The 26,943-nt window shown below is 37.7% G+C and overlaps 1 protein-coding gene across 2 annotated transcripts in view; it reads left to right on the forward strand.

Moving 5' to 3' along the window:
• The window catches only part of LOC135468899 (rho GTPase-activating protein 20-like), a 63,119-nt gene extending 39,553 nt beyond the window's left edge, over window positions 1–23,566 (forward strand). The window contains exons 5-16 of one of the 2 annotated variants that reach the window (XM_064747366.1): window positions 301–406; window positions 6,242–6,303; window positions 8,845–9,036; window positions 10,498–10,576; window positions 12,297–12,374; window positions 13,355–13,424; window positions 16,130–16,240; window positions 16,438–16,589; window positions 16,892–17,053; window positions 17,528–17,637; window positions 17,970–18,286; window positions 18,806–23,566. In XM_064747366.1, the coding sequence (XP_064603436.1) occupies window positions 301–406; window positions 6,242–6,303; window positions 8,845–9,036; window positions 10,498–10,576; window positions 12,297–12,374; window positions 13,355–13,424; window positions 16,130–16,240; window positions 16,438–16,589; window positions 16,892–17,053; window positions 17,528–17,637; window positions 17,970–18,286; window positions 18,806–21,060 (3,694 nt within the window). In that variant the 3' untranslated portion in view covers window positions 21,061–23,566. Of the gene's footprint in view, window positions 1–300; window positions 407–6,241; window positions 6,304–8,844; window positions 9,037–10,001; window positions 10,052–10,497; window positions 10,577–12,296; window positions 12,375–13,354; window positions 13,425–16,129; window positions 16,241–16,437; window positions 16,590–16,891; window positions 17,054–17,527; window positions 17,638–17,969; window positions 18,287–18,805 lie in introns of those variants that run through there. The other variant, XM_064747375.1, reaches the window with a different exon arrangement.
• Window positions 23,567–26,943: the final 3,377 nt, after the last annotated feature.

A 26,943-nucleotide genomic window follows, 5' to 3' on the forward strand; every position in this document is an offset into this window, starting at 1 on the left:
AATCAAATATGCTCTTAAACACACTTCATTGAGCAAGAGAGCCTCTTGCATTTATCAGCCCACTTAATTAATATTCGCTGGTCGCTTGTGTTATTAAAAACTGACTGTTAATTAGGTTTCAATGTTAGGTTAGTGATAGCTAAGTCTGGTGAGCCTCTCCTTCTCTTCAAGGTAGTTCAGGTATTTCCCGGCTCGGGTATTTAATCAGGTCAATGGGGGAGTAGGAGCTGTGATTTGAGGGTTCATTCAAAGGCTGGCGTCTGGTTAGGTCTGACGCGTTGGATTTCTTCGTACTTTCAGATCCGCTAATGCTGCGCCCTTCAGGAAAGACGACTTTATTCAGGCAGCTCGTCTCTCATCAGGTCGCTACTTCATCAAAGAAGGACCGGTTCAGTTAACTCTACAGGTATGTATACACTCGCTTGTCTATATTGAGACATTTCTTGTCAACGAAAAAGTAGTTTATCTAGATTGTGTTTACATGGTGAAACTTTAAATACGATACTCCTTGTTCCTAAACAAACTTACACTGAAGCACTCACTTCCCCAGTTTGTAAACCTTTTGAATACAAAATGGCTGTATATACTTGAAGTATGGTTTGTGGAACCACATGATCCTGATTTTGATAGACAAACTTTATTTTCTGGATTGCCCAATGATTATGATCCTTATGATATGGTTATTCTTCCCAGAATTAGCTGTTAAATATTCAGCGTAATAAATTTACATAGAGAGGGAGAAATCGGTTTCAATTAAATTATTAGGTGTTGAAGAATTAGGTATTGTATCTTACCATGTAAAAGACTGTCAGTTTCAGGTAATATGGAAAATTACTGAAATACTGAAAAATATTTACCTGTCTTTTTTTTTATTTAAACTCCTGTTATCGTAGTTTGATGGACATGTTGTGAAATAAGTGAGTAGGGATTATAGTATTTGGAGAAGTAGGCCAATATGTGAAGTGTTTGTTTTAGCTTTAAGCTAACAGTAATATGGATTATAACATGAAACAACATGTGTGTCAAGTAAATTAAATTAAGGACCACCCCCACCTTCAACTCAAACCTACCCCTGCAGGTTTTTCAGATTTAACTATAGGAGTTTTAAGTTTTGTCTAAGATCTGACTCATGGCTTTTATCAGATATTAAACCCTTTTCAGATTTTTCATGGACATGCATGTGATTTTTAAAAGATGTACAACTGGACGTTAAAATATAAATAGAGCAAATATTGGTGTTGGCATAAAATTGTTTTGTGTCCAGTTTACAGGTACTGTATAAAACATTAATTTATGTTTGAGCAGACTTCATGGCTGAAGATCTTTTATAAGTAAGAAATTACTAACCATCCTTAGGAAAATGATCAAAACATACAATATGAAAAATTAAATTTTTTTTCTTTCTGTCTAAAACGTATTTTTTGTTTTAAATTTTCTAACACATTTTTAATGCTTTTATGCACCAATCAGATAAATAAATAGATTCGTAGAACTTTTTCAACTCTCATCTCCCAAACTTCATAGATAATTGAATCATAAGAAGAAAAACCTCACTTACTAGCACTCTCTGTTGATAACTTCAATCAGATTTTTTTTTTTACAATATTAAGACAAACAAAAAACTAAGCCGTCAATCAGATAACAGTTCTAATTTGCGAAAATGACTGGGTTTAATGGGTACATAGATGAGAAGACCTGAAGTAATGAGCGTGAATTGAATGTGAAAAAATATGGATGCTGTGTCTAGGCATTTGCCACAGTGTGATTATGTAATGTTAGATAACAATTATATAAAGTTTATCCATGCTTTAATAACAAGACTGGGATCCAAAAAAAAGGATAGATCAATCATTGATAAAGACACTACATTCATTACATCTTAACACAAGTTTTGTCTTCATTTCTTACTTGTTATGTAAATTCATATGAAGCTGTGTAAGACAAATTTTGTAACATATTAGACTTCTCGATCATATTGAATTTGAGAAGCCACGTGTTAAAAACTATAAAGATAACATATTTTCCCTCAGATTTAAGTTGACATTCCGATAACACATGTGTCCCTACTAATTATTGGACATTTTTGCATAGCCCTTTCCAAACCTACACAGATCAAATAGAATCAAGTATTTTTTGATCATCATTTGGTTTAGCCCAACAAATACAAGTCAGTCCATTGAATTGTATTAAATTTGATCCAAAGGGAACCTATGAATGCTTGTGGGAGCATTGAACTGAGCCACAAAGCCCCCTGAACAGTTATAACATACCTGCTGCAATCAGTTCAGTACTGAGAGTAGATAAGGACTTTTTATGGCTCCCAAATTGGTGAACATGCATATATTGAACCTCAATTTTAATATGCTACCAGAGCTGTGAAGAATCATGGGGGGGGGGGGGGGAGAAAAAAACATAATTGCATTATAATATGTAAATTTGTACTGTAATTATTAGAAGAATGTCAGTGGTGATTGTCTGCCTGCTTGCCTGTCTTACTGTTTGCATATCAACTGTGTCACAAACACAGTTGCCAAAATTGAGTGTGAACAACTTGAGCTAGATCATGATTTGTTTCACAGGTTGTCTGTAGAGCTATATGTATCACCCAGGTCTAATGTTTTCTAAGATCATTTAAGGCAGATATTTGTGTAATACACTCAAAGTAGCTGATGAAACTTTGTTGCATTACCTACAGCTTGGTTCAGTTGCAAAGGCAGTTTGCAAATATCAGTATAAATGATACTCTTGCATATATCAAAGAATGAATACATTGATGGATGTTTTAAGATCGATTTATTTGTAAATATTGAGTTGTAAACACATACATAACTAATATTGCTCATAGTTGTTATAATATAGCCAGTTAGCATTATATGCATGTATAGTGCACATCTAGCATTAAACTTAATAGGAAAACTAGCCATGTTTTATGTGAGCTTGACTATAAGAGTCATTAAGATATCAGTATCTAATAATCTGAAACATTTATTGGATACTTTATTGTGAAGATTTGAAGAATTAAAAAGCTTTATCATTGAATAATGCTACTGTATAATTTATTCACAGCCAAGATATGGGGGCTGTGTTGCTTAGGTGATGTTGAGCCATAATTATTCATACATTCCTTGAGGAGAAGGGGGCAGGGACTAGATCATTTAACTCATACCTGTAGTGATACTCGAGAAACCTGCTTTAATTGAAATGTTTGTTCAGGTGTGGGGAAAATTATAGTAAACATTACTCTGATTATAGACTCTGCAAAATGTAAACTCAAGGAGAGTTTGAGTTGTACAGTTAGAAATATTACATGAAAGTTTCATTCGACATTTTTGTCACTCAGATGATATGAAGGAAGAATATACCTACCCTTATGTGGTCTACAGGTATTAAATATACCTGTATGACTGAGGTAAAGGATGAACTTTATTTTCTGGAATCTGAATTCTTCAGTGTTGTTTATAGTATAAAATTTATTTCACAGACCTGTGACATAGTTGGTGTCCGAATAAATGAATGGTGTGCGTCAAGGGAAAGTCATTAAATTGCAATTGATTTACAATCAAGTTTGTAATAACAAAACAGGTAATGACAACCGGTGAAATAATGTTTTCCATACATCAAAATCAATGTCATTCGTGGCCTATATTATGTGCTTGATTATTATCTAATTACAAAGAGACCTACATACATTTATTATGTTATGTTCACATGCATACATTGCTGTCAAGACAAATGAATGAAGTATTACACTTAATTCAAATTCATATGTATTTCTTACTCAGGCATTTGTGTCTATTTGTAGATGCTTTATTAGTGGAGCATTATTAATGCAAAATAATGTTTGGGATAATGTCTTGGATCAAGAAAAGAACTATTCTGATCAAGTTAATGAAATTTCAAGTTCGTGACATTGAGACAGGTTGAAATAGAACTTTGAAAAAAAGAAAAACTCAACTTCCATTTCTCTTTAGGTTGATTTATGGGCTGTGGAACTTGATACTGTTGTGATACGCTGTACATTGCCGGTAGCAGAAGTCACCGTCTCTGTCGCTATAAAGTCCTTCAATACTGTACCTGATAACTTTCCATTTTTGGTCATTTTCCTGTGATTTATGTCCCTAATACTGCTACTAAATCATTCATTGTTCTCGCGTGACCATCCTGTTTAATGTATGCATGTTCACTTACACTTAATGACTCAGTCTCTGTAGTTTCCATTCATATTGACCTGCAGTCTAGCTTCATTATAGTCCACTATAAACAAAGGGACTATTATATACACAATATTGTTTTTTATTGGTCAGTACACAAGTCACTTTGCTGTGAAATGGTGCAAGTTTGTCACAGCAGACTTATCCTTAATTTATTATTATTATTATTATAAACTAGTTTATTCCCAGTGCACTACTTTCTTTTCGCTGTCAAATTTATATGAATGATGCAGTTGAATCAGAAAGTATAATGACATTGCATGTAGACTGGCAGTAGGTCATACAGGGGATTTTTTATCCAAAAGCTTTGAGGCTTATCTATATATGTCTCCGTATTTTGTGTGCAAAAGGAATTATATTTTTCATGGATGAGATTAAAGTTTCACAGAGAATAGCAGAGTAAAGTATTTTGGTGCCAGTGTGTATGGATCTCTCAATGTAGAAGGACCACTTAGCTTGTGTTGGCATAGCAGCTTGCTGGTTCTAACACCCACAGCTAGATCTCAGAAACCAACAAACAACAAAAATGATATCTAATACCCAGTCACTAATTGATGAAATTGAGTAATTTACCAGGCCTCTGTGTGACAGATTATCCCCTGGGGTGCTTTAAAAGCCCTGTATTGTCTTTTCAGGTTCCCTTAATAAGTGACCCCTGGGTAGGCTTTTCCTGACCCCTGAGGTGTCTCTACCCCCCTACCACCCACCCACTCACAGCCCAGACTGCTGACATCCCCCACACTTTGTCCTCCAGATCACTTTAATCCAGTGTGTTGTTCTAACTCTTGCCAACTTTTACAAGTAGAATCTTGTTTGTTTAATGGCTGTGTAAATGGAGTGGTATTGAACCAGAATATCTTGTTAGCTAGAGGTGTGTTGCTGCTCCTCAGTTCAGGCATTTCTTCAGATGGTGCTCAGCCCTTCTTTTTTTTCTGGATGTACATTTACGTGTAGGTAAGGACAGAACTTTCTTCTGAAAGGTGATTTTTGTTCCTGCTGTATTTGCATAATACGTCAGTCCGTAAGACTCTTGCGTTATGTTGACAGTGGGGTCTAAGTGTAAAGGATTAACATACAGTATGTATATACTTTCAGTGTGGGTTGTCGCGGTACATATACGTTTAGCAATACATTATTGCATGATATAACAGGATTTGTGTTTCAGATATTATTACTGGTATGTGTTCTTTTTACATGTAACCTACACATGATAGTTTTGACAGAATTACACGTACACGTTAATTTATGTCTTCTCCTTACATGTATTAAATCTCACAAACAATACATATGCCTGTGAGTGATCAATATGTTTAGAACTTAACGGGAACAAACGTGTAACAGTAGTTTTTAGGGAGTCATGAATCTATGATAAAAAGTATCGGCTAAAACCAAATTGTTGGTAACCACATGTACATGTTCATGCGCTAATTTGAAGCTCATTAATTATGCTGTCGAGTAAATGCTTGGTTGAGATCAGAAATTAATGGTCACAGTTGTTGATGACATAACCTTGCGTGACGTGTGGGTGGGTATAGTAAGGTGTGCCCAGGTTGATGAATATCCATGTCATATGTACATAGTTCCACGCTGAATGGTATGTGACGTACACTGACGAAAACAAAACAAAAATCAAACCAACACTTTACAGGAAGTTCATTGTACAACCTAGTGTGTGACGTGCTGAAACAATCGTCGTGACCCGGCAACAATTAAGACATGTCGCTGTGGTCCTAATTCATTAAGAACAAATACATGAAACAATTAAGAACTGATCGAGCTGTGGGTAACTGAGTGAAGCAAGAATTACTGATGGTTTCAGTTTGTACTAGGACAAAAACTGTTCTTCATGCACTCAGGCATTGTCAAGGGGAAAAACAATGTTAATTTTAGCACAAGATAGCCATGTGCGTGAAAATTGTTGAGATGCCTGTCCTGGTGTCTTCGTTGTTCCGACACACAGATGAAGAGCCACGTACCTGTCACCTGACCTGATTCAGCCGAGTTTATAAATCATTTTGTCCTCATTACAGGGTCAGACACAGGAGAGGTACCTGTTCCTGTTTAACGATGTGCTGCTAATTGCCAAACCAAAGTAAGTACATTTTACATTTTCACATATTTATATTTATATTATGGATAATCTGGATTGATTCAAACTTTTTCTGTTTTGGACGTAGACATAGCAAGACTTTAGACCTCACACGTACATGTTATGTATATGATATTTTCCAACCATTGTGTGAAAACCTCTGATTTTATTATAGTTTCTAGGAGATGAGATATAAATCATTATTGCTACTGACTTGTTCGCCAACTGTTTACTTAGTTGTACTAACTTGCTGCAAAATGACACAGATTTTTATGTAATTATCATTAAAATTAATAATTTGCTGCCCAACTAATCCTTATTCTGTATCACGCTTCCTAGTTAGCAACATATTCCATGTAGTTAGCAACATATTCCATGTAGTTAGCAACATATTCCATGTAGTTAGCAACGTATTCCATGTAGTTAGCAACGTATTCCATGAAATAGTATGAGGTGATAAGATATATTCCAAATTCAGTCTGCCAAGGGAAATGTAATGTTACCTTTGACTTAGTGTGAAATGTATGATTGAAAATGTCTAGTCTAGATAACCACTGATGTTAAAGCTACATGATATAATTATCATAATCAAAATGCCAGTATGTATTTTGATGTATTTCGAAAGTCCTGTTATTCTGTGTGGTTTTACATGCAGTATGTATGTATTGCTGCATATAAGCTGACTGGGCAATGGATTAAGCTTCGTTTTGGTGATACATGCATTTAAGACGGGATGTGTACTCATTGCTAGGCCCTCAGTGCTCTCTCTAAGGTTTTGCAATAAGCAAACAGGAGTACAGATTATCTATATATTGGAGAGCAGAAAGGTGGCCTCTCCAGTTTCTTGTTCCCATACAGAACAGGCTCAGACTTCACTATCCCATTGGCCTGTGTTAACATCCCTCAAGTGTTTTATTTATGCGTATTATTCAGTCAAGTATTTGTGTTTCTGTTTGTGGCTGAATGTGGACATGGATTTTTGTGTTAGCATAATAGCGATATAAGAATGGCCTGCCGTCTTGACTTGGGTGTTTGTGTTATTGTTTGGAGTGGTGGGGTCTCTCGTCCGTCGCCTGTCCCCGCACTTTGATCATGTCTGGTGGGGAGGGAGCACCCACATAATATTAGGTCATAGAATTTGTTGTTGCTTCCGCTGCAAGCAAGACAGGATGTGGGAAGTGCATTCTTGGGCAGATTGGGAGACTCCGCAGGTTTGCCAGTCTACTTTTGTGGTGATCTGTCCTGATATACCCTTGTCTTACCCAAACATCTGATGCCTGGTCACCTGTTGGACAGAGAGTTGGGGGGGGGGAGGGGTTAAATTGGTATAGGAGGTGTGGAGAAGTGAGGATAGATTGGTATTGGCAGTGGGGAGAGAGTCCCAGAGTGGTAGACCACAGGTTTAGCCATTGGCAATATTGTGAAATTACTACAGTAAAGTTAGCTATTGCAGAAGTACTTTATTTCAACTAAAGTTAAGAATTTTTCACGTGGCACAGTTTACTTGATTCTGATTGATTCATCCACCTTGTGTGGCCACGTTTTTCTTTGCAGTTTGATGAATTTCTTATCAAAAAAATCTTACCAGAAAAGTATCATTTTAAGACATTTATGTGCTTCGAGAAGTGCATCTTTACATATCAAACTTAACATGAAATACAGTGTAGCTGTTTAATACAGGTTAAAGTGATCTTGGGGGAAAGAACATATAAACTATGGTATGAATTGACCTCATATTGTGAATTTCAATTGATAATTGCTGTGATCAAGCCAGTTTGTCTTGAAGCCAATTTTTCTAGGATGAAATGTCAATCAATAGTGGAATTTTGGTGGGAAGTTTGAAATTGTGGAAGTGACATATTCATTTGTTTGGTGTATGATAAAGTATACCTTAGAGTATAATAGTATAAAATAATTTGCACAATTTTATGAAGCTTTTATCTTGACACAAACAAATCATTTTATTATCATTTTTGGATTAAATGTATTCATAAATTCCGGTGAATAAAGTGCTTTAGTGGCTGAAAAGGTTCAAGATTTACAGTGATCATTCTCAGTTTGAAACCATGCTCACCTTGAGAAAGTCAGCCAAACAAAACCATAGTGATAATAGGATAGGGTTGGTTCTATGATTTGAACTTTCAGTATCTACATTATCAGTAAAGACACAAACTGAATGTGAATTTTGCTATCACTGCCCAACAAGTTTATGACTGTATGATAAAGGTTGATGACCACCAGTCAAAGAAATAATCAATTGTGTGTTGGTGTATCTCATTCTAGTACTTTGTCTTCCATCAGTGTGGTGTTCAAGTCTGTATATCACACATGGAAAGTTTGTCAGTAATATGCTCAAGGTCAGTGGTTTCTTTCCACCCATAAAAGAGAAATATTCTTGAGTTTGGCATTAAGCAACAGTTGGCCAATGAATCAATCCGGATGTAAACCTTATAACATTGTAACTGTTAAAAAACAGTTGTGCACAACACCATTAAGAGGAATAAATAAATGTTAACATATTGCCTCTGCTGTTGTTGTTGTCAGATCTGGAAGCACGTTTAAGCTGAAGCAGCGTGTACGAGTGTGTGAACTGTGGACAGGAAGCTGTGTGGAGGAGGTGGCCGAGGTGTCCCGCTATATCCAGCAGTCGTTCGTCCTCGGCTGGCCCCTGATCAATCAGGTGGTCACCTGTCTTTCCGTACAGGACAAAGAAACCTGGCTTCAGGCACTGCACCAGTAAGTTGTAATAAGTATCACGAGTTTGATTTTAAAATGTTGTTACTTTGTTAATCAGTTTATACCGGAGATTTTTGTCCCAAAAAAAATCGATCAGCACAAATCCAATCTGATTTTGGCTATTACTTTAGAATAGAATGGACACAAGCCTCACTTTAATCATCTCGTCTTATGTGTCATAATATAAATCTAAATGTGATTCAGATCAAATCAGAAAGACATGCATTCAGTGTGCCAATCGGTTGAGTCATAAAATGTTTTCCTATTAAAAATAATTGACTAAGTGCTGGTATTCATTGAAATGATCTACATATTTTTTATTTTTCAAAATTTCATTATCTGATATAGACCGAGTCATGATGTGGACAGGTGAAAAAATTTGAACTGATTGGAGATTGTTATTATTTTTTTTTTCATAACAGGCTGTGATTCATTAATATACCACATGCAAGATGGCGCGAATGTAGTCATTCTCGACCTCCTGGGTTTTCTTTCATAAAACAACCTTAAATCTCTTGCCCAGTATCAGTAATTAATAAACATTCTAATATTTATTCTTGTGTGAAAAAAAAATATATATATAGGGTTAATGTAGGAAAAACAAATAAATGCGCAAAACTCGACAGTAAATAAACCAGTAGGTAAAGTAACATTTTCTGGTTCTAGAAGCGTATTACGTAAGAAAGTGTATTGGTATATCACCTCTTACCTTATGGAATTGCAGCTTAGAAGCTAACTGATAAATTCCAATCATTTATATAAACAGTTGTAGGCAGATTTCAGTTGATAGAGATTTGATAAGGTTATTGTTATTGCTGATTTAGCTGGCATGGATCACCTGGTGAGTGAGTTGCATGCTGATGTTGTTCAGGTGATGACGTCAGGGATGTTTGTGTACATGTGGTGATGATGTGTAAGATATTTGTACTTACATGTACACGCCGACTGATGCAAAGCTGGTTTAGATTGTACTTACCTTGTTAGTTTTAATATAATGTTGACATATGATTTGAAGGTGAATATATCTAGCTACTCCAACCTTGTTACATTTGTATCATTTGTGAGTGAAAGTTTTGTACTACTTGTTGTGTTAAAGCCATCAGTTGTACCTGTCCGTTGCTTGTGTACATTCTGTACTAGAAGTAAATATGCCATGTCCTTGACTTATGATATTTACTCACTGCATATTTTATATTGGTGTCATTTTATTTTAAGCTGTATTTTGTGTGTGTTCTTACCATTGAGGTGTCCAGGTAATGTTGTTGAGGAACGTTGCCAGGTTTTAAACAGCCAGCCAGTTGGTTATGCCTGCTTGCATTAAAGTATAGCATTAAATAGAGATATTATTCTGTGGTAAGAGATTCACGGCTGTTTCAGTGTAGATCTGGTCAGTGCCTGTAGGTTTGCATTTGATGATAATTGGGCTTTTAAAGTGGTGATTGATTCTCTCTTTCTTTTTAGTCAAATTGAAGAAGAGAGGAAGAAGCTAGAACACAGAGTGATTGCTATTGGTGTTTACAGTGGTGAAGATTTTGAACAGGTGAGTTGCAGTAACCATGGTTACAGAGCTACCCAATCCACCCATAAAACCGACTGCCATCATATAGGTGAAAAATTCTAGAGTGGAGCGTCAAACAACAATCAAATAAACAACTAAATAAACAGAACTGCCCAGAGAAACCAGAACAGACACATTGCTAAGATAGCATTGTAAAACTATCTTTGTTGAAAGAACCCCCCCCCCCCCATCCCCCAACCACTCCAACCAAGCTCCAAAGTTCATTTAGGCATTTCATTTCTTCTTTAACTTAGAATTAGAAGTCACTGTAAACTTTACTAGAAGCATGAGCTTGATTTGTACTTCTTTATGAATGAATAATAGTTTTTCTGTAATCCATAGACACTGCACTCGATGTGACACAATAATCTATCTCTTAGATTTGCTGTTTTGCACTTTCTGATTTTGCAAGAATGAAAGGGCTCTAAATGTCATTGATGGTTTACAGCTTCATATGTTGCCTGACAGTATATCTAGCGCACTAATATTCCTGCCATCCAATAAATTATTACAAGCAAAATGTGGCAGGCTTTATCCTCAGTGTTAGCTTGAACATAGTGCTATGGAACAACTGTGCACCATTACAGGTTATATCGACAGTTGCGTCAGTGAAAATATCTGCTTGTGTTTAGCTGCTTCTCAGATTTCTAAGGTGATGGCGGCTTCTCTTCTTTGGACAGTTTTGTGTCTTACCATAACACCAAGAGATAGGTTCTGTCTTTGTAGATTTATTGGATTTTAATCCGTGTTAATTCCTCGTTAAATATAACTGTTGCCCTAGTGATCAGTTGTGGAGCGATCTGTTGATCAGAGCCCACTGTGTGTATGTGTGTGTGTGACTGAGCATGTTTACAGTCAGTGTATAGAGTCATGCGGATTGTGAAGATGGAACGTTCACATGCTTTCTCCACTCGCCCTGTCCCAAGCTTTCCATCATGTTTGTCTGTTAAACACTAAGTTAAAATGCCAGAAGAATGTCCTCTCTGTATACCTAAGACAACAGCTGGCCAGGCTAGCTCATGGTCCTCAGCAAAAATTGTCCCGATAGACACAAAAAAAAAAAAGAAGAAAAATGTTGGATGATTTCTTTTACATACAGTGCCAGTGTGGCGCCAGTCAGTCGCATACATGATGAGGCTTCGTAGCATGGAGACTTGCTTAACTGTTGTCTATGCTGGCCCACTTCAGATGAGCACAACTGCGAAATAGCTGCATGGATGTGTATGGTGGGAGAAATATGGCTTCTACTCAAGGGCATTGATGTCTGGAGAAAGGCTGATGATAGGGACACCAGATTAATTGAGTCACATTAGCTTTGTCAGACAGATTCAGTGAACTCTTAAGCCTAATTTTTATGAGATCTCAGTGAAAGTCGTGAAGCTGGATTTCGCGGGGATTACAGGGATATCAGAACAGGGCCAGCATAAATGTGAGGGATGATTTAATCTGGAGGCATCCCCAACATAGCATACTAGATCAAAGCTTTTGGCATCAGGCATGTTCTCCAGCGGCTCTATGAAAACTACTGGGTTTTTTTGGATTGCAGTGTTTCTCAAAACACTGGTTGAGTAGTTGTACAAGTCTACTCTACCTTTTGTCATATTTGGGCAAAAGAGACCAAATATGACGTGTTCTTGCAATTACTATATAATTAAATGGCAGGATTTCGTTCTTGACTTATTCTGTTGATATTGATTTTCAGATGAAGGAGATACAAATTAATATACGACAAGATGCTCAGGAGATTCTCAAACTTTACGTGGACAAGTGCCACATGTCGGTAAGTTCATCCAGCTGCATGACACCTTCAAAAACTTTGTTTGTCATCACAAAGGAAAGGTTTAATGCAAGTTATATTTGCATGTTGTTTTATCAAAATGTTTTCTCTCAGTACTATTGTTTGTCACTGTACGAGCGACACCATAATACAGCAAATGGACATGCGAAACTGATTTTCAGGACAGGAAGCAAATAGTGGTTTTCATCACATTAAAGATACTTGTTAGTGTGTTTTTGTTTGCTTATTACTGACGTATTCGGGAAGGTCCCCGTCAACCTGCAGTTGGCTGTTGGTTTCCCCCAGGGTCTGTCCGGTTTCCTCCCACCGTAATGCTGGCCACAGTCATATAGGTGAAATGTTGAGCATGGCATAAAACACCAATCAAATCAATTGACACTTGTTTGTGCTGACTGTCTGCTGGCTTTGGATCCATCACCCTTGTCCTAGCTTCTGTATAAGGATGTTGCAATGCCATTTTAAGCCACTGTTAAGGCCACAGAATGTTTTTTCTACCCCCTTCTCTGTCCTCGCTCCCCCTCTCTGCCCCCCCCCCCCCCTTCCAATCCTTGTGGTGTCTGTCACTTATCTGCACAGGGCTGTTGATGTTTTCTGTTTCCATGCACGTGATGACACACACACAAGTAGACTGGACCAGCGGGTGGATGGTCGTGTGTTTCACTACCTTAGCTGTACTGCAATACAGCTTTGACACATCTCCATGAAAACATTCCAACCTAAGCAGATGTACATTTTCAGAAAACATTTTCTTTTTCACATCAGTGACAATCTACATCTTTTCTCCTCACACCTAAGCCTCAAAAACATCTCATGGCAATAGGAAAGTGGGTTACTTTTTTATGCGCAGAAAAAACATATCTCACCTTCTTTGGAAGCGTGGTTATTTGTGTACATCGTAACTTGTAACTTCTTTTATCTTTAGCAGCTCTCCTTAATGTGGGCTTTTTCTTTGTTGTTTACAGGAATCTGAAGCTAAAGAGTATCAGTTGTGGGTGATGCCAGGTCCTGATGATTCACCTTTCCCTTTAATAGGTGAGAACAAGTGTAAATTATATGAATTTGTATGGTGTTGCGATCATTTGTATGGTATTGTGATCATTTGTATGCTATTGTGATCATTTGTATGCTATTGTGATCATTGGTATTGTGATCATTTGTATGCTATTGTGATCATTTGTATGGTGTTGTGATAATTTATGTGGTGTTGTGATCATTTGTATGCTATTGTGATAATTTGTGTGCTATTGTGATCATTTGTATGGTATCGTGATCATTTGTATGGTATTGTGATCATTCATTTGGCAAATAACACAACAGTCCAATCGTAAAAGAGCTGAAAGAAAGTCATCATTTTTGTAGCTCATAGTTTTATAGCGGCATTTTGTTATATAAGTTTGGTTAGATCTTTTGCAGGATATAATTAATGAAGAAACAACTTATGTGAACTTTAATCACCAAGCTAAGATGTGTGTTTTCCAGACATCTTTGCATAATTTTTATCGGGAATTTGAAGATATTTCTTCCTGGTCAATTTTTGAAGAACAGAGAAAAAATGTCTATAATTTTGTGGAACATTGACCTAAAAAAAAAAATGAGTTGTAAGAAAGTAGCACCCTCACAAAAGTTGACCATGGCCTGTATTCGCTCATTATACACAAAGCGATCATTTGTCATGTTTGCCAGACTCTACCCGGAATTCGCTCTCTGTCAAATACAATGAATTTATTGACGTTCAAACAGTTTGTGTATGTTGACAAAGGCAAGCCTTTTGTTTTTGACCCATATGAGAAGCCATAAGTCATCTAATGAGGATTGGCTTCAGCATGAATAGCGGGAATAGAACAAATGAGTAGAATTATGATGTTCCAGAGCGATACAATTAGACATGCCAGGATGTACTTGGCAACTCTTCCCTCTGGTGTATCCATATCGTACCTTTTTATTGCTCAGATGACCTTCTGACGGGGGTGTATATTTAACCCAATTGATTTATTGTCTGTAAAGTTTGCCTTACTTTGCCTGTGGAAATTGTTTAAGAGGTGTATGTTTGCAGATTTTTGCAGGGTAAATTTGTATGTATTAAGTGAGTGGAAAGGGAGAGTTCAGAGCAAGCTGCATTATTTTTAACAGTGTATGCCAGGAAGTCCTCCGTGTGAGGTGCTATTTTTGACACGTTAAGTTTGCAACTGTCCGTGTGAAACATCATGTAGACATTGGAGCAGAGTTAACTGTTTGCCCCCAGCAAAGTTAAGCTGTTAATCTAATGAGGCTAATACTGAACAGTGATTTCCTGCAGACCTTAAGCTCGCACAACAAACATTTGGTAGCTCTGCCAACCAGCTGCATTGTAGTTTCTGGCTTAATCTGGCCAGTTGTGCTTGAGGTGACCACGTGCTAATATGTCATGTGAACTGTAGTTTTATTAAATACATTATCTCCAGATGCATAATGAATTTTCATCCCTTTAAATGCAAAAAAACAAAATATGCTGTTCCACACTAACTAGATTTGAAGTCAAAAGTTATTCATACAAAGACATGTTAATACATTGTAAAATTATAAAATGGCAAGGAACATAAATACGTCACTGGTATTAATTTGTTGTGGACAGAGAAGGGGGAAGAAAAAACATTTTGTGGCCTTAAAAGTTTGTCCAGCACAACAGAATAGTTATTTTGATCCTCAACTTGGTTGTCAATACACCTACACTGTTATTCTCACTAAACTTTCACTTACGTTTTCCTTAAGTTGGTGCTTTCATAGTTTAACCTACACTAGCAAAACTATCATTTAAAAAAGATTATCATTATTGTCACCATAGTTCTAATTACCAGTAAAACTTTTAGGGTTAATTTTTACATTTTTTGTACAGTAGTTCATATTGGCATAGAACGTCTGATAGAAATAAAGAGATTCATTGACAGTTTGTAAATTTTGAAGAGCAGCATGTCATCATGTATAATGTGAAGATGGAATTTTGTTAAATGATTTCTGCTACGGAGGCTGAACAAACATTGCCAACAATTCCTGCTGTTGATTCATTAGCCTCAGTCTTGTGGCATCTTAGTCGTATATAGCTAGTTATGTCTGACAGTCTTTCAAACACAGTGTGCTTTATAATACACTGGACTCCTTTTGGCACAAAACTTTTCTAGTACTTGATGAACTCTGAGCCACCATATTTTTCTGTAAACGTGAACAGTTGTGAATATGTTCATTGTGAGACCAAAATGTAAAGGTTGTATATCAAGATTATGAATCAGAACCTGATTCTACCCTCCACCCCAACCTCTGACCTTCAGCAAAGAGGGGAAGAAAAGCCAATGACATAACCCAACTAATGTTGATTCCTGTAAATTTACATTTCTGTGTGTTAGTCAACATTTACTCTCCAGCATATTTAACTAGTTGATGAAAGGTTAACATATGAAATTGGTTCAGCGTTAGGCTGGATTAAAGTCATTTAACAAATGAGATCTTCATGAAGTTTTCTGGACACCTTTATATGAGCATTATTATGAATAAAGGAAGGATGTATGAAAACATATTTTGTTTGGATTGTCATTTTAGCATCTGGCAGTAAGATGATGTCCTGATCCTCTGGTTTGGATACATAGTTGTACATTCAGACACAGTTTTATAACAGATGCAGTAGACAAGTGTATAACAGTTACAGCATGTTTATTATATTGTTACCACTAAGTGTTGTACTAAATTCAGTGTGTTGCATTTTTCAGGGCATGAAATCCCATATAACATTTGTTCCCAGGCTGAAGAGGGAGGAGGGGAGACAACTCAGTCAAGGTTCTTTGTCAAGAACAAGAAAGTTCAAAGAAGGCAAGGACTTGGTAAGTGTTCTGAAAATCTTTTGTATGTAAGGCAACTTTCAGTATTTGGTCTTGGTTCAGTGATCCATGGATTGGCAATTTGGTTTGGGGGGTAATTTGGTACTACCAAAATTACTTCTCCTGTTTTTATTTTAATTTTTTCTAAGCACATATTTTCTGTCTGATATATAACCTTTTTTCATTTGTAAAATTCTCAGATGAAAGTCGAAAACAGAGGGGGAAAGCCTTCTTCTCTCTGTTCAAGCGAAGTTCTCGTGATTCAACGGAGATTGGGCAGACAACCAAACTTCTCTTTGGCCAGCAGTTGGAAACAGTTATGGTGGATGAGGAACTGCCCAAATCAGTCATGGTACGTTGTGCGACACGTTTGTCTTATTCAATTTTTATTTGTGATAATGTCGAAAATGTGACTAAAAATAATTGTTACGAACAGATTCATTAGCTCTCAGATTTTAGTTATTTATTTATTTATGTATATTGAACATTTCCTTGTTTTGGAAGAGTTATGTTGAACAACCAGAATGCTGAATCACTAACTGGTTGAGTATGTACCGATCTCCATACTCAATATACGAGTCTGATTGTAAAATATGCCTTGTGTCTTGATGTTAAATTTCTACAAATTGATGAAATATTTGTTATTTTTGGCAGGCATTGTTGTCGTTGTTGTGTAGAAGAGGTCCAAGCACGCAAGGCATCCTGAGGAAATCTGCAAATGAGAAGGCAAAGAGAGAGTTAAAACAGAGGCTGGATGAGGGAGAAGACTGTATCACAGAGGTTACATCAGTCCATGTGGTGGGAGCTCTGGTCAAGGTGAATATCTTCATTTTTCATGCTACAGGACGAGATGGGATCTATGTCAATTTATTTTTAAACATTACTCCAAATGGTTTTTGATGTCACCATATTAAGATACGGTGGTTTTCAGGAATGATATGTAGTTCAGTTGAAAAAAAGGCAAGGCAGGTTTGGAAAGTAATTTGTTTGGTGACGATTCTTTGTGTTATTTTTGTGAAATTTCACTAGAAATGTATACATGACTGAACTGATTTGGGTACTCATTTCCCACAAATGATCTAAATACCTTTGTATTAAGGTAAATATCTTAAAGACGGCATGTTTGTTACCCACTCCTACTTTGGATAAAGTATACTTCTGTTTTTGTATTGGATTTTAATTAGATCTCATATTTTGTCATATAAATGTAGTGTATCAGAGTAAGATCATCCGTGTTTATCCTTGGTTATCAGATTGAAAAAACAAGAATTTGTTCCTTCTTTTGTCCAGGATTATTTGCGAAGCCTGCCAGAAAGTTTACTACTGGAGGATCAGTATGATAACTGGGTGTCAGCAGATGACATTACAAATAGCAACGAAAAAATCAACTTTATCAGACAGTAAGTTTTCTTGAAAAGTTCTGCTTTTGATGCCATAGCATGCTGTTTTGATAGCATAATATTTCAGTAACATATTGTTAAATGTTAAAAGTGACAGAGAAAGCCTAATTAAGGGGAGACAACTGTACTGTAAAATATCCCTTGTATATGTTTGTATCTAGAAACTTTTCATTTCATCTGTGTTTTAATATCATTAAGCCATCAGCAAATGACTAGTCTTGTTTCTAAAGTAAATTTTCATCTGGTATTTTGAGTAGTTTTCTGGTAAAGTTTCAACCCATATTTCATCTTTGTCTCCATAGTTAATTTTTAATATGTATCTCATCTCGTAGGTTGACCCGACAGCTCCCAACCTGTAATCTTGTACTGTTGAAACATCTGATGTGCATATTGTACTACATTGACAAGCACTCAGAGTCCAACAGCATGGATGCCTACAACCTGTCCATCTGTATGGCTCAGTCCATGTTACGGTCCAAGGGGACAGGCACAGTTCAGCCAGAGCAGGCAAAGAAGGCCAATAGTGTGATACAGTTCTTGATTGAGAACTGTGTGGAAATCTTCGGTGAGGAGGTGAAAATGCTACTTGAGTATGTGGAGGATAAAGCTGACTCTGGCACGGACACAGACAGCATTCCGGAGACAAATGGTAATATCTGCGTTTACTTGCAGATACTAAGTTATTCTTGCATAACAGGTGTAACAAGAAGTTCTTTTCCACAGTGAGGGACCCATTAGATCTTCTCCACAGCATTTGCAAATTTTTCAGGTCATTTGCACAATTTTAGGTCATTTGCACATTTTTAGGTCACTTAGCCATTCGTATGCTAGAAATTTCCTGAAAAGTTACTATCTTAAGTTTGGGTTGAATGATGTAAATCTTGCCCATCATAATTCTTTGCTTCTGAACTTTTTGTGAATGGCTTTATGGTATGGTGTAATTGTTTGGAACTTTCTTCAATTCATTAAACCTTAAACGTAGATGTTAACGTTTAAAATTAAATCTGTAATTTAATTGTCAGTCATTTGACCATCCTGTGTTTGTCTATAAATATAACAATGTTAAAATGGCATAAGCACATAAATGAAAAATTATGCATAGATTTTTGTACACATAAGAAATCAGTGCATCAGTAATAAAATTAACATGAAATCTTGTTTTGTACAGGTAATTTGAGAAGAGATGACTCGTCCATTGACAGCCTGGAGAAGGATGATCCCACTGAGCTGGAGTCCAGTCCACGGATTGCCAAGAGTCATCTGTCTCCAGTGAACCTTAGCAATGACTCTGGAGTGACTCTGAGTGATAGTCAGCTTGTCAGTGACGAGGGACATTACATCGACCACAAGTCGATCTATCAGCGACAAACCCATTCTCAGTCATCCAGTTCAGAGAGTCTGCGCCAAATCCGCAGTTCTCACATAAGCGTGGGTAAACGGTGTTCAGCCGATTCACTGTGCAGTGTTGAGGAATCAGAGTTGGAATGTGAAGATCGCAGAACTTTTGGATCCATAATAAAATCTGCCAGCGGGGATCACCTGTATCCTTCCACGACAGATCGGCACTCCTGCGAGACTCACTCTGACAGCGAGATTCAGTCGCGTCCTCGTGAGCGATTTGTGCGACAAGCGTCTGTGAATAGCAGCACACCACCGCTATCCCCACAACCGAAACTCTCCTACAGCTCAGACAGTCTTCTCTCGGACTCCTCGGTCTCCTATTTAAGGGAATCTGGTGGGTTTAGCGAAAGCCCTTACAGCCATTCTCACATCTCATCCAATCATGCCTCCCATGTTGTCGTCAGTAATAAATCCAAACCTAAACTGCAGAAGAGTTTGTCCGGGGTGCCGAGCCCCACGCAGCCGTACCCTGTCCCACATATCGTGACCCAGCGGAGGTTCAGCGATGAGAGCATTAAGTATCGTCTCAGTCCCCCCGATTCTCCTGTGCTATCGACGCCCAGTCATCAGTCATCACCACCCAACCATAGGCACTCTGTCCACGTATCCCCAAATGGAAGCTCCCACAGTTCGGTTGAATCAGATTTAGGTCCCAGTTATCCCCCCTTATCCTTATCAACTGTGAGGCCTGAGGACACTGTGGACGGATCCCCATGTAGGGATGTTGATACCAGACCGTCGTGGAGAATTTCACAAAAGAAAATCATAACTGGTTCCCCACCTCCCAGAATCTTGTTACAGACTTACAGCGATCGTAGGAAACTTGCTGGTTCCAAACTTGTAGAGTCCAGCGTTAGCCAACCTGACATAAGGGAGAGTGAAACGGTAGACATGTCCAGTGGATCAAACATTGAGTCTGCTAAGATAGTGTCTGTGATTAGAAAACAGCACAACGTAATTCGCATCAAAACTAAAAGTGCTAACAAAAAACAATCAGAGCAATCTGGACCAAATTACCTGAGTCAGGTAACAGTGAAACCTCGCCCTCAGCACCCTCCGTCCTATCTAGAGGCTCTGGACAGACAGGACCGTCTTTCCCGAGGGCTCCCGGTCGATGTGAGCTTACAGGACACACTCTCACAGAAACGGGCTAGTGCTCATGCCAAGCAGCTGTATGAGCAATCCGTGCGGCAGTTCATGAATGAGGCGTCCAATCCGCTAGGGGGAGTATCCTTCCCTTCCTCCTCTTTCGAGGAAGATGTGGATGACTGCCCGGATAAAGACCCTAAGAAAGTCTATGAGGAATCAATGAGACAGTTTTTAGAGCAGCAATCCGGTGATAGCAGACAAGTTTCACATGAATTCTCCTCAGGAGTGTCAAGGTTGAATAGTGCGGGTAATGTGGGCAGTCGGGTGTCTTGTGTGACTCTTCCCACTCACGGACACAGCTCCAAGAATCCCTCAGACAAAATGGATCACAGGACAGTCATTCATATCCCCTCAGTGCGTGACAGTAAGTTGATTGAAGCGAGGAACAAAGGGCTGCCATCAGGGTCATCATCGTATTCTCGGTCTTCTCGACAGGGCCTGCCGAGTTCAGGGAGGTATTTTTACGACCCAAAGGCACAAACTGAAAGCAGTGCTTCCAAGACAGTTGTTGTGTCCCATCATCCTGCCTCAGAATCTTCTGTGTCTTCAGATGTGAACAAACAATATCCACGTAATAAATCTTACCTGTCGTGGAGTGTGGCAGATTTACGGAGACACTACGACGAATCAAAGGCACGTTCTGAAGCAGACTCAACAACAGCTTTCTCTTCACATATCGTGACTGTGGGTGGTGGTTCGACGAGTTGCCAACAAGGTGTTTCACGTCCCCCTCCCCCTCCATATCAACCGCCCCCGCCTTTCCGACGAAACAGCAGTGATGTGGAGCGAAAAAGTTCATCAAGAAGCAATAGTTCGGAGGACAGCGGCTCTAGTCATTCTGTCCGGCGAACATACCAACCACAACACCTCTAGCCCATCACAGGTCATCCACAGATCCATTTCTGTACTTTTAAACACAGTTTCTATTGAATTGTATTTACTCATTACCCATGTCTTTTTATATATACATATACATATGAAAGTTCCAAAGCCTCCATTAAATTCTTTTTTTTTTAACTTTTAAACTTTCTACAGAATTTTTTTATGATTAATGGATAAAAATAGTTTAGCCCCTTTACATGTCCATCACATTTTATCTGCTAATCCGGTGTCATTGTGGTTTAAAGGCAATACCCACCAAGCCTTTTAATCTCGTGGTTTTAAAAGGAGCCAATGGAGAAGAATAGTTGATGTTTGCAATTTGGTGCCACCTAACCAAGATCACTAGAGGAATGATGCTGTGCAAACCGTTTCACTTGATCTTTGCACTGTGCTGTTCATCAATCATTCAGTAAAAATTCTTGCAGTTTGTGTTGAAAAGATTTTTCTTAGAATGTTTTACACAAAATTTTTGTGTGGATTTTTTGTTGTGTGAAGAATTATGGGAAGTTATAAGAGTAATACATGATATAGAGATTCATGTCTCCAAAAATGTTTGTTCGTGCAGAATTTTCTGCATTCTTTTAACTTTCTTTGTTAAAATGTGTTTCAGTTCAGAGCATGTTAGATATTCGTACGTATGTGTCCGTATTTTTTTGTTCTTGTTTCATTGTCTCAGTTGTTATCATGGCCTTCTTCTGCACGTAGCCAATCCGAAAATAGGGCCATCTTTTACTGCCCAGTGGGGTTACCTGTTTTGCTGCCTTGCACAAAACCACTCTACCAGGCGAACTGCCTAATCGTGTGAATCATCAACTCATTTAAAATCACAAACTATCACAGGAATGAACACCTCTGCCATTGGATTCTGTTGAATATTTAAGCATACATTGAACGTATTTGTTATAGCTGTGGCCGGTAGATGGTCCTGTGTGTCGGCAATCACTTAAGGCATGGTGTGTCTTGATATGTATTGGTGTGGCATATCCACCAAGTCCCAGGCGGTGACATTGCCACAGAGTCCCAAACGGTGTGACTGAAAGTTAGCCTGTCATTGCCAGTTTTGATGACTGATTTGGGAGTGAAGCTTGTGAGAATTGGTGTGAATGTGTCGGCGATATAAAACATGGGATTTTCTGATTGGTTGAAAATATATCCTGCTTTCAATATTCTAATATCAAAATTGTTTATTTTGTTGAAAGCTAGCTGTTAAATGGGATACACCACAGGCTTGTGGTTCAAAACTGGTTTAAGACTTAATATAAGATTTAACCATATGTGAAAAAAAATTGTGTACCATTATATTTAGTATGAAGTAAAACTGCTGTTTTTATACTTTGACTTTGGAGAACTGCATTGGTGGCTGAGTTTGACAAAAATTTTAATATAAAATTAAACAATGAGCTAGTACACTTTTGAACAACTGAACCCAGATCTGTTACGACAGATTGAAAGCTGAAATTCATAGGTTACAAGGAAAACTGAAACACTTAAAATATACTTTCACATCATTAATTACATGGATATGCTGTTAATGTTGCAATAATTTTGTCACAGTCTGTGTTGCAATACTTAAATTTTAAGCAGAATTTCATTTCGTGTTCGTCTTTCGAAAGACAAGTTTATTCACTTCTCGGTATATTATTTGTAAAATTTCGACCTTTTGCATACCGTCTGAAGAATGGACTTGTTAATTTTCCATTTACAGCATATGGTAAAATGCAGTTATGGAGACCTTGATTTTTTTTTTATGCAAGTTGAATTTTCAACGCAATTCTAGAAAACCTTTTTCTGCACTACACCATTTTGCTAGATTAAGATTGAAGTAGATGTTTTGTAGAAACAAATTCATGTACATGTAGTATGAATGTATTGCCCATTCCATGTAGTAAGATGGTTGTGAACCATATCATATTTAGCATCGGTAGTGCAGTATGTTAAAACTGACAAGAAACTTGTCAGTTTGTAAGCATATGGTGTAAATGACGTTTAAATGGTGTTGCGTTTCTATGCTAGGAAATGAATGACTGTATGGGAATTATGTGAGTGCAATTTTAAGAAATCACTTCACAGGTAAGAGTGTTATACAGGCCAGAATGTGCAAGTCTGTATGTGATACATAAATAGGGTGAGCACATATATAGGTTAGAACCCAGGTGTTTGTATGTGATATTAGATGTATAGTGTTGTCACCAGTCACTTGGTGATATTGCAATAGTGCTGAATTCCAGAGTTGCCAAACTTTCACATGAATGTCTGTATAGAATCGTTAACCATGATCATGTTTTGTATAAAAGGTATGGGATTGTAAAAAAAAAAAAAACATATGGAGAGTGATATTTCTAACTCCCTAAGTACTTGATTATCTAAAGACTTGTCGAAGTCAGTAGATTGTAAATAGCCACGTTACTTATCACACTTTGTACCATCAGTAAAATGAACTGGAATGTGTCAACGTGAAATGTGTCTGGCATGAAATAAATCATTGCCTTTTATTTAAGTAATCTGAACATTCTTTGTTGTTGTTTTTTTGTTTTGGTACTGGTTTCCTCATAACCCTGAGAGTTCATATACCAGGTAACATAGTAAAGCCTTAGGCTCTGATATGGGTTGGGGGTATGTCCAGCTTAGCTTCCACATTTCTGAAAGCTGAGCTCGGAAGAATGAAACAGATATCATGCCTAAATGAAACCCTACATCAATGTGTAACTCTCAGTATGGACAATGAAAAGCTGAGATTCACTTTCAATTTTCAAATTAGTCATAGTTTACCGATTTATTGCGTACAGTTCCTTAAGGTGTGGTTATTTGTTTGATATTGGTGGCTGTTGTACGAATCTCAACTTCGTCATTAATCCTGAAAAATCTAAAAATCTGGACGTGGTTTTTTCACTGGTTCTAATTGCCAGGCACGGAAATTTAATACTTGAAGTTTGTTCAAAGGTTGTCAGGATTTGAAAGTCCTTGAAAAAGTCTTTATTTTGGTAACTTGTTCATTGAAAGTAATGGACAAATAAGTAAGGTACCAAAATAGAGCTATCCTTTATCCTCCACATGAAGTACTGTACGTCCTACGTAAATGGTCCGGGGGAACATGAGAAATTGGGTCCTTGAGGACATTGTGTTTCTCGAGTCAGACCTATGTCTGTAGAGAATTTTTGTAAATATAAGCGTCATTTCCGACATTCACATACCATTCGTAGTCCGTAAAGGGCGTTCCAAGTCGATAATCGCCAGATCTATTTCCAAAACACTAGTTCCCAAAGACAAAGGTGTGTAAGAAATTATACAAATAAGAAATAAAGCCGGTAACACACAAGAGAGAAGTCTGATAATCAAGCTACCACAAAATCCACGTCCTTACAACCAGATATGATGCCAACCTTTGCGTTGAAGCTCCTGTCTTCGCGTCTAATATTTCACGCACCTGACCACACATGCATGAGGTGCTGCTTCGAAGCTGACCAAGGACAGGAAATTAGTAGATTCCCCGCACCACTCAGCGTCCGCGGGCTTTAGACACAATAACCTGTCGATTACGCTCTTGCGCCTGCGCGGTCTAACCATGCCAAGATGCACTTGCACCAGTAAGGGTGTATATTTGAACATCAAACAAATGAACACACTTTAAGGAACTGTATGCATTAAATCTGGAAACTACCATCGCTTCCTCTAATTTTAAAATTGAAAGTGCACCTCAGCTTCATTGTTTCGTTCCTGTGATGTTCTCTTATTTCCTTTTCCCTCAAGTAATGAGATAGCATATTTGTGCAATGAAACAGCATAATTTATGAGAAACTGTAGAATCATTTAGCTTTCAGATATATAGCATTATTCAGTGTAACAGTACAACAATGTGGTTTACATTGTTGTGGGTAAAGCGGAAGACAACCCATGCAAATATATCAGAGCTCTTAGGCACTGTTGTCATTTAATACCATTTGGCAAAAAATCCTCAAAATTAACATCTTTAACTGGAACTGCTCAATATCTTTACTATCACGACATTTCACGTCAGCATAGTAGGCACTTCCTGTATTATTTCAAAATAGAAATTAATTATCACACCAGTCTCCCAGCTTTGTAAGTGGGGTTTCCTCTCAAGCAATCAGATAGCATAAATCAATGAAGTTATAGTGTAGTGTCATGAAACCACAGGTAGTCTTTGTCAGATAATATTCTTGTGGAAGATAACAATGCGTTTTACATTATGGCCAGTTGAGTTCATGGGCACTAACACGGTTTAAAACCCTGAGGCAAACTTCATTCAGTCTACAGATTTCAAGCAATTTATGGTCCCTATTTGACAAAACTATGGCTACAGTATGATGTCTATGTATATGTATGCATGTTTGGAGTCTTTTACAATTTGTCAGTGATATGCCGGTTAGCTAGGCCTCATTAGGTGTGTGTGTACTCATTCTGTACCTTCGTGTGGCAGGGATGTCTGTAGCATGAATCAAGTACAAATAAGCACTAACACTGTCCTCCATTTTGCAATCTAACCCTTAAAGTTTTAAGGAGAACTTTATAGTATTGATATGGCATAGTGGTTAGAGCGCCCGCCTCGAAATCGGGAGGCTCGGGATCAAACATGGGTCTGGTAAACCAAAGACTGTGAAAATGATACTTGTTGCTGCCTCGCTTGGCGCTCAGCACTGAAAAGTTAGAACAGGACTGGTTGGCCCGATGTGAGTATAATGTGACTGGCTGGAGTGTCATGTCGGGTGTCTGCGACATGATACTTCAGTGGCGGCAGCGCTTTACGTTAAACTTCAGGCATACATACAAGCAGACAAATTACAAACGTGGTCAAGAGACTGGATTCTCCATAGAGGAGAACGTTACCGCCTTGTATAAAGAACAACATTTCAACGATTGATGCACGAAAGCGACACGTATTGTGAGTGAAACCAGAGCAGCGACCACAGCATGATACAGGAAACTGATGGTCACATATAACCCATGAAATCCCGCCTTGTCTTGTTTATCTCACTTTATGTAACTGTTGATGTAAGTGCATATACAGTGGCAATTTCCACGCCCCCTAGCACCATGGGTTTCCCTTAATTAGGTTAAAAAAAAAACTATGCAGTGATGTCAGTTGCAATTTATTAGTCACTAGTCTAGAATTACTCAAAGCACTGGGTTTTCATATTTAACAAGCAGTCACATGAAAACAGTCTGAAAGAACAAATTTTTATTCCAAGCACTTTTTCACAAACGAATCAAATAAGCGGAAATGTAGAAAGACAATGGTACATGCGTATGAAGAATCAAACACGCAATGGAATAAGACTCAAAAGCGAAAGTCCACTTTCAGGAATAGAATTTTCCGAGACCCTTTCACTGCTCTCGTGGTTCCTTGAGGCAGCGAGAAACCTTTCCTTCCTAACATAATTTTGGCCTATACACTGCATAGTATATTGTTCATTCCTGCCATTGAGATAATATTTTGTGAATAAACTAGTGACGCATTACTTAATCAGTACAAGAGAAGAATGGCCAATCGTTTTGGATTTGAGTCTAAATTGTGCGGGAAAAGTTTTATTATGTAACCTTAAACGAAGTTCATTCGATATCACTTGCATTTTAGCAATATGTTTTGCGTGCGGGGGAAACATGGGAGTTATATGAGGGAAAATCCGTCATAAACCTACAAAAGATAGGTGGTTTACTCCTGTAGCAATTCAATCAATAAAAGACAATGTGAAGAGAGTTATGAGAAAGGCTGGTTTTGTTTTTGTTTTGTTTAGCTGTAATATTTCACTACTGAGACATTACTACTGCTGTTGAAAACATGAGAGCACAAGAAACACACAAACGAAAACAAGACAAATAAGACCACTTGTAATTTTATGCTCCGTATCTATAGTG

Source organism: Liolophura sinensis, chromosome 1 (genome assembly GCF_032854445.1).
Source record: "Liolophura sinensis isolate JHLJ2023 chromosome 1, CUHK_Ljap_v2, whole genome shotgun sequence".
In the NCBI taxonomy this organism is placed as follows: domain Eukaryota; kingdom Metazoa; phylum Mollusca; class Polyplacophora; order Chitonida; family Chitonidae; genus Liolophura; species Liolophura sinensis.